General features: G+C 39.4%; 2 protein-coding genes across 6 annotated transcripts in view; one reads left to right on the forward strand and one right to left on the reverse strand.

Annotated features, from left to right (window-relative positions):
- Positions 1–4,643, forward strand: part of palld (palladin, cytoskeletal associated protein) — a 74,331-nt gene extending 69,688 nt beyond the window's left edge. For all 4 annotated transcript variants that reach the window (XM_056763629.1, XM_056763630.1, XM_056763631.1 and 1 more), the window contains 4 exons: positions 553–760; positions 1,114–1,279; positions 1,828–1,961; positions 2,515–4,643. In XM_056763629.1, the coding sequence (XP_056619607.1) occupies positions 553–760; positions 1,114–1,279; positions 1,828–1,961; positions 2,515–2,675 (669 nt within the window). In that variant the 3' untranslated portion in view covers positions 2,676–4,643. The remainder of the gene's footprint in view (positions 1–552; positions 761–1,113; positions 1,280–1,827; positions 1,962–2,514) is intronic.
- Positions 4,644–5,148: 505 nt separating this feature from the next.
- cbr4 (carbonyl reductase 4) lies at positions 5,149–8,443 on the reverse strand. Of its 2 annotated transcripts, none has more exons than XM_056763635.1 (6): positions 8,339–8,443; positions 7,394–7,545; positions 6,502–6,622; positions 6,196–6,329; positions 5,754–5,888; positions 5,149–5,656 (listed from the first exon to the last, which is right to left on the reverse strand). In XM_056763635.1, exons 2-6 carry the CDS (start codon positions 7,536–7,538, stop codon positions 5,478–5,480), a joined length of 714 nt encoding a protein of 237 aa, XP_056619613.1. In that variant the 5' UTR covers positions 7,539–7,545; positions 8,339–8,443; the 3' UTR covers positions 5,149–5,477. The 2 variants fall into 2 exon arrangements, with proteins under 2 accessions (XP_056619613.1, XP_056619612.1); XM_056763634.1 differs by lacking the exon at positions 8,339–8,443 and adding an exon at positions 7,842–8,095.
- Between the last annotated feature and the right edge of the window lie 60 nt (positions 8,444–8,503).

Genomic DNA, 8,503 nt, shown 5'->3' on the forward strand with positions numbered 1-8,503 from the left:
ACTTACAAAGTCATTAGGGATGATATGACGCAATTATTTTGATAAAAGTCACAAATACACTCAAGTTGGCTGTTGGGATTGATGTGATGGACGCTTTATGCATCGCGCAGGGAATATTCATACCCGGGGGAACGGCACTCGAACAGAGAGCTCACAGACGGGAACGTTCTCAGGAACAGCACAACAAACACGAATAGATAAACAAGCATTGTAAACATCTCAATCCACCCATCTCGGTCCCATGCGTAAACAAGCGTTCATGCACACACAAACAAGCGTGAGCACACAGATGCGTTAACTGGTGGTCTGGTGCTGGCACACCTCAGGGTGTGGCAGGTGTTGTGTTTCTCGGGAATGTGAGAGATGGTGAAAACAGATACCGGGCATTGTGCACAGACCCATTTCTCATGAGAACCGCATGCATAGCAGATACCAAACAGTCCAGTAAACATAACACTGGGATTAAATACTTAATGCATTACATCAAATTCGAATCACATGGAGATATGTTTTTTATACTGAATGTATACGATTGCGTCTATTGTTCTTTAGGTAAGCGGTTTGCCAACCCCTGACCTTGTCTGGCAGCTGAATGGCCAGACCATCCGTCCAGACTCATCCCACAAGATGCTGGTGAGGGAGAACGGAGTTCACTCATTGGTCATCGAGCCCGTCACTAGCAGAGATGCCGGCGTGTATACTTGCATCGCCAGCAACAGGGCTGGACAGAACTCTTTTAACCTAGAGCTCATTGTTGCAGGTATGTAAGCATGTACATAACCATCATCTTCTGGTTAGGGCATTCAAACAGTAATGATGAAACGCATCCAGAATAAAAGTTAGTGTTACATAATAATGTCTGTGTACTGTGCATACTAATTTAATGTTTATAAAAACATACACATACATAAAATAAAAAATATATTTGTGTATATAAATGCATATATACACATATTTCCAAAATATGTAGGTGTATGCGTTTAATAATACAAAAAATATTTTGTGCACAGTACACAGACATATATTATCTGGACACAAACTTTTATTCTGGATGCGAATTATATTGACAGCTCTAATTTTCATACGTGTCTTATGTATCTCTTTTCTTCTTAGCCAAAGAGATGCATAAAGCCCCATGCTTCATTGAGAAACTCCAAAACACGAGCGTGGCTGAGGGCCATCCCGTCCGTTTGGAGTGTCGCGTGTCCGGAGTGCCGTTCCCACAGATATTCTGGAAGAAAGAGAACGAGTCTTTTACTCACAACACAGACAGAATAAGGTATAAGAGCTCAGCCAATCACAGCCCTCCTACAACCATTTCACCAATCGAACTGTTTATGTTCCTCCTATCCATTAACAGATGACATGAAATGCAAACTCCAATGATCAGTTTAACTTTCAGATGAAATAGTTAACCACTGAATGTTATTGACAGGATTTTGTTTTGGACACATTATTCCACTCCCTCACTTCATGTGCACACTGTTCATCTATATATGGCTGCTGAAGCAAAGCCGATTTGAAGCTGTTAATGTGTGTGTATACATAAAGAGTGACGACAAGCCTTATAAAAGAAACATGCACTGTAACCCTACCGCAGGCGCTACCATCCATGCCACCTCAGAGAGGCGAGAGCAGTTTGTCACGAGCTGTAAAATGTGCAATAACTTTGATGTGAACGCGGTTTATTTAGGTGGATTCAAATTAAAGTGATATGTTTATGGAGTATGAATATTCAACCTGTTTGTCTAAAACGCCCCCGTTCTCTTAAAATTGCATAAAATGTTGCAACGTGCTCATTCTCACGTCTTGCATTATATTACCCAGCATGCACCAGGATAACTTCGGTTACCTCTGTATGATCATCCAGCCTGCCCTAAAGGAAGACGCAGGGTGGTACACGGTTTCAGCTAAGAATGAAGCTGGCATCATCTCCAGTACAGCACGTCTCGACGTTCATAGTGAGTATAACAAAGCATGCAGGCAACGACGCCAGGTATATCTGGGATAACGGGTTGGGATTGGTAACATTCCAAATTGGAAACGAAGTAGTTTTAAGTGGTTTATCTGATCAACGTGTTATACACTTGCATAAGTTGCTTCAGACAAAGAACAAATCTGAATTTAATCTTTCCAATAAAAGCATACTCCCTTCCTCCGCCCAGTAACGTTTCCATTGCAGTCCTGTCAGCCAGTGTTGCGTGTTTGCCATCCACAACATGTTTAACAATACAGATGCTTTACCTAAGGTTAAACCAACACTGCTCTGGCAGTCTGTGTACTGGAACTATAAGAAAGTGTTTTTTAATCACGGAATGGGTGTAGTTTTATGCTGAATGGTATAATCAGTCATACCATGACTAAAGTTAAGTGCTACCAGTCTGAAAAGTGCATGATAGAGACGGGATAAGATATCCCATCATCTTATTGTAAACCCATAACTCAAATATAAAGAAAGCAAGGTCCTATAACAGTGCTATGGGGCACTACATCCATTTTGCTTCCTTTTTTCAGCTCAGTGGCAGCAGACTCACACTCCAAAGCCCAAGAAGGTGCGTCCATCAACAAGCCGCTACGCTGCTCTCACAGAGCGAGGTCTGGACGTGAAGGCTGCCTTCTTCCCTGATTCCAATTCTCTTCCTCCTGGCACCCTGGTGGAGAGCGATGACCTGTAGACCCAGCACGGAGGATCTGACCTTCGAACCCTGATCCCTTAAATCCATTGCCAATACCAAGTGTACTTAATAATCCCCACCAATTTCCCGATATGAACCTCTTGCTGTTTTCTTAATGAGGTTAGATTGGAGGAGAAAAGTGGATGACTATAAAAGCCGTTCAGTCTTTGTGAAGGAGAGGGAGGAAGCTGCTCGGCATCTCCGAGATTTCGGTGTGTGATATTTAACATCAGTTCTCCATCTGAGAATGAGAAATAGACCATTCACTATACTATGCTTTGTTTTTTAAGGGGAATTGACGTGGGGGGTTAAGTGAGGTCATGTCCGGCTTTTAAACGGATGTATTGGTTCGCTGGCGCACTTAATATTGACATACCTGCTATCAAAAAACTAATACAAGCACATACACACACAAGCACATGCTTTACGGAAGGAGGTAGTATACCGATGATCACCTTGTTGAGTCATCTCTTGATTTTCACAAGTGCCTAATGTTAATTATATTAAAAAGACAGAAAAATAAGATGAATAGCATCTAGCGCTGCATGTTACTACGTTGCCAACATGTAACACTTTTGTAATGTATTTAGTTGTTATGGTTTAGATTAGATATATTTATGAAATGCTGGAGGAGGTGTTTTCCATCCAGCACAGGAAGTAGGACTCTTGGGGTTCTCTAGAAGTGGGGGAGGAGGGGATTTTGAAGGTAAAGCTGAGTACAAGAACACACCTTAAGCTTCATGGACCTGATCGTCCCTGGAGCATCAGGGTTTTAATATGACAAAGAACTCCTTAATTATAGTAATCAGCCTTATTTCAGTCATCCGTAGCGTTGACGGATGCACACCGCCATAGATCTGCTGTGTCTGGATCTCAGCACAAGTCCAGAGATGTTGCACAAGGCCGGGCCTTAATGATTTTTTCCCACCCCATCTTTTGTTCGTTTTTTTGGAGCGATTAAGAGGAGGCTGACATGTCATTAACGTAAGTGGCGAAATTGCAGAGTTTTAGCCGAATGACAGGTTTTGATAAATGCAGATGTTTGTTGTGTTACTATGGAAATGAGGATGATGGAAGTGGAGGATGTAGAATGGGATTGTGCGTGTTTGTGGGCTGGAGAGTAGAAAAGGGCTAGGTCGTGGATTTGAGTTATAATTCACCCAAAAATTAAAATTCTGTCATCATTTACATTTACCCTCGTGCCATTTCAAACCTTTGTTTCTTACGCAAAGCACAAAAGAAGATATTTTAAAGAAGGCAAGTTACTGAACAGCGAACCCCATTCACTTCTATTGTGCGGACACAAAACCAATGCAAGTGAATGGGGGCCAGTTAACAACATTTTCCAAAACATCTTTTGCCTTATACAGTAGAAAGGAAGTCACAAAGTTTTGAAATGAAGGGGGTGAATAAACGATGACAGAAATGTTATTTTTGGGTGAACTATCACTTTAAGAAAAGTTTTTATAAGTATGAGTAAGTAAAACTGATTTTAATGGTGGCGGTGCATGAAATGAACAGACAGTGATGCTTTGCTCAGTGTTGAGGTTCGGGATTACAGAAATGCACACAAAATGTGATTTTTTTTTTTTTAATAGAAGATTTTAATAATTTACATTTCATCTTTTTGGGGGGAAAATAAAGCATTATGTTTTGTCATATTAACATACTCACAAATATTTGGTTTTACTTTAAGTCAATCAGAAACAATCTCAATCATCTGACAGACAGACACTTACAAAACGTATATAAATATCATAAAATATATACATATAAGCCTTCGATTACATATTGCCTTTCTTACACCGCTGTTTTATCCTCAAAATAAACAAAACAGATATTATGGGGCTTTTATTCTGTAATATTTTCTGTTTTCCAAGCCAACCTGTGCCTGTATACAGACTGTTTTTCTTATTCTGTTTTGGTCTATGAATAGTAACATAAATAAAAGTCTCTGAAAGTATTAAATCTGGGTTGAGTCCGATTTTTCTTGGCGAAAAACGTTTCCCTATAAAGTTAAACAAGCTTTTTAGTGGTCTGCATTTTTATGATGGCAAAAATGCCAGATTTTATTCTTTGGTCTTTCAATTAGTCCACCCAAGTTTCTGTAGACATAAGTCGGATTGTAACACTTTGATGATTCTGGGTTGATTTTTGGAGTTTGGAGGCAGGCAAGATACCGAAAGATGTCTGGATTTAAAATATAACCATGACATCACAAAGTGAATCATATCCACCACGCATTGACCTGTGACCTCTGTCATTCCAAGCACGGAATGTGGGGCTGTAAACCCAAAAACTAGTGAACTAAAAATAACCTGAACCTTTCTTAATCTAATCCAGCTGGGCTCATTCTAGTCTTACACAATTCTGTTTGAAACTGAACTCCAGAGACATCAAGCCTTTCTATAAATATAAGAACTATCAGCATATCAATACATGCATGTAAACAGCTAAATAAAGTTCATCCATAAAGCAATAAAATGACTTTATTTTCTTTATATACAATCACATCTTGCGCAACTTCAGATAAGAGTTTCGTACTAAGACACTGATTGAGCAAAGGTGAAATGGTTGTATGGCCTCCATTTGTCCTCCTCGAATTACTGCCAGGTGATGATTTATGTTCAACACACACAAGTGTCAAATCATTGGTTAAAGCCAGAGACTGATCTCTCACACCTCAGAGAGACCTTACAGCTATAACTCTCTCTTGCAGACAACACTGCTTCTTCAAACAAGTGGTGTTTCTGGTGGACCATCCCATACATAAATCTCCTTGTGGGTTGATGTCAGGAATCATTACATGGCCAGCTGTAGACCTCCATCAACTATCAAAATCTGTCCTGTGATATAAGGGGACTCCAGGAGGAAAAGGACAGCCTGCGAAACCTCTGCTGGCTCCCCAAACCGGCCCAGTGGAATTCTCTTCACCAATTCTTCCTTCTCCAGCCCTGCAGTCATATCTGTCTGGATGAATCCTGAAAAGTCAAGAATACGGTTTATTCCTGACTGAACTGAATGTGAGAGTAAACTTGCTGGTTACAAGCCAACAGAAGGAGAAGTGAGAACAACAACCTGGAGCCACCAAGTTGACTCGTATATTTCGGGCAGCCACTTCTTTGGCTAAGGAGCGTGTTAAGCCCTCCAGGCCTGCTTTGCTGGCACTGTACACACACTGACCGGCATTACCTTTCACACCCACCAAAGAGCCTGAGAATACATCAATAACATTCATGTAGTATTCACAAAACTTTCTATAAACCCACATGAGGCTTATACATACTGTACTTTAGTCTAAGCGATTGAACGCATATTTGTAACTTATTCTTCTTCAAAATGTGTCTGATTAGATACATTAAGACTTATAATTGTAAATAATATCAAGACAAATATTTTTATTCGAGATGTTAGAACTGAACTCTAGAGCTTGTGCGCCATCTAGTGGTGATCAAGTCAACACAGATTGATAGGAAATGCTGTTTTCCACATAATGGTTCTACACTAAAAAATGTCTCACCTATGTTGACAATAGCTCCTCCGTGGCTGAGCATGCTCCGTAAAGCTGCTCTGCATGTGAGCATTGAGCCCAGCAGGTTGGTGTGCAAAACAGACACCATATCTTCAGATTTACTCCTTAATAACAATGCATCTCTAGGACATACAAAACATAACATCAAATAAAATAAAGCAATCCATTTAGATCTCACCTACATCATTATTGTTCACACTGGCTAGTGTGCAGACTTTGAAACTGACTTTTTAAAACAAGGCTTTAATGACTCAACAACATATTATTCTTCAGGATTAATTGGTGACCTCTAACCTGTTGATGCCAGCCGCATTAACCAGATATCCAACTGTGCCGTATGTCTTACCGATGACCTCAAATGTTCTCTGAACTTCCTCTTCTTTAGATACATCACAACTAAGGCCCAAATGCTCCCCTACAATGGAAATAAAGATTGGTTCTTCAATTATTGTCTACTTGAGAGAATGCTTGAAAAAAATTAACTTCATCTATGTATTTGTCACATAGAATAAAGATCTGATCGTGGCATTGATCAGCCATCATACGGATTTTATATTGTGTGTGATGACTTGTCATTTACCTCATAAAATACCAAATAAAATGAAATTGATAAATTTTCATACAAGCTCAAGTTTTATACAGATGAGTGTATAGGGAAAGATCCAACTGTTCTTAAGATGCCTTAAATTGAATTAAAGGTAGCCTACTTAAAGAGCCTTTAAATTGTTAAAACTATCCCAATTCATCGTTGAAAATGTAATGTTTTTATAAAACGAATGATTTAGACTAGGGAAATATGTCTGGAGACATGTTTGATTCCTTTATTTCTTTGGTTAACACAGACAGTGTAATTAATATCTTTCGACACCCTTGTAGTTCACCCTAAAATAAGAAAATGCTGGGCATCATTATTCACTCCAACGTCATTCATATTCGGTATATAACTTTTTCTGTGGAACGTAGAAGAAGATATTTTGAGAAATGGTGTCCATACAATTGAAGTCAATGGGGGCCAGTGTTGTTTGGTTAGCAACCGTCTACAAAATATCTTCTTTTGTGATCTGCAGAAGAAAGTAATACGGGACTGAGGGTGAGTAAATAATGACAGGATTTTCGATTGTGGCTGAACTGTGCCTTTTACTATAGCAGGTAATTCAAATCGATTCAGAGTGATTCATTCATTCACCTCCAGGGAGAGATTCAGCAGCAGTTTGTGCTGCTTCCTTATTCCTTGACACCACTACAACCCTGTGACCCCTCTGTGCTAACAGCTGAGAAACCGCTAGTCCAATGCCACGAGAACCCCCAAACACTATGCCAAGTCTGGACATCACAGCCCTACAAGAGAAAAAAGGGTCTTTAAATAAAGACGTCATATGCACATGCATTGCTATAAACATTATCTCTCAGTAAATTTAAACCAAGGGGCAGTTTTGGATTTTATTGGGATTAAGAAATTGGTTTTGCTGTTCCATCTTATATACAATGATCAATATATTCCTTGCGGTGTTCCAGAAAGTGTCATGTTGTAATGGTGACAGCACTTTTCATAATCATTTCAGCAACCTTTAATATTCTTCCAAGCGACAAAATTACAGGATTTAAATGATAAAACTACGAAACGTCAAACTCACGTTAGTACGACAATACCATCGACTGGCAGAGTTCTTTATTAAATACTTCAAACAGGGTTTGTTAAACCCGACCCCTATTCAATCCTGATGTTGGAAAGAAATGGGTGCCGCCATGTTGACGAGCTGCAGCTGCACATGTGCGCTTGAGTCAGTAGGTGGAGCCAAACGCACTGCTTTCAAATATTTGTTTTATCATCTATGCATTAATTTACTTCGCATAATAATTTAGTTAATAATGCTTTCGTTTAAATTATATAATATCAGTGGAAGTAGAAAACAGCCTGACCAATAAACAAACACCAAGTAAGTAAACCAAAAAAGCATCCATGTTAATTAAAGTATTAATTCTACGACATAAAAAATGCAGGTTTTTCATAAATACAAAATACTTAAACTGAGATAATTAGTTTCACAATGTACAGCATTATTTTAATTAGCAATACGTCGTTTGTAAATGTCTTGTCTGCTTTGTCATTTCACATCCACCCACTTCTAACCAGTTCAAAGCTCTTCAGTTAGCGGCCATGAAAGCCGATAGCGGCTCGATGACCGTGTACCAACCGGTGACGGTTGCTAAGGTGAAATTTGCACCAAACATTGGCAGACAAACTTCCGGTTTGAGTTTTGACAGACGTTATTTCACCCTATTAACGAAAAGCAAC

This window comes from Triplophysa dalaica, chromosome 13 (genome assembly GCF_015846415.1).
Source record: "Triplophysa dalaica isolate WHDGS20190420 chromosome 13, ASM1584641v1, whole genome shotgun sequence".
NCBI classification, from domain to species: domain Eukaryota; kingdom Metazoa; phylum Chordata; class Actinopteri; order Cypriniformes; family Nemacheilidae; genus Triplophysa; species Triplophysa dalaica.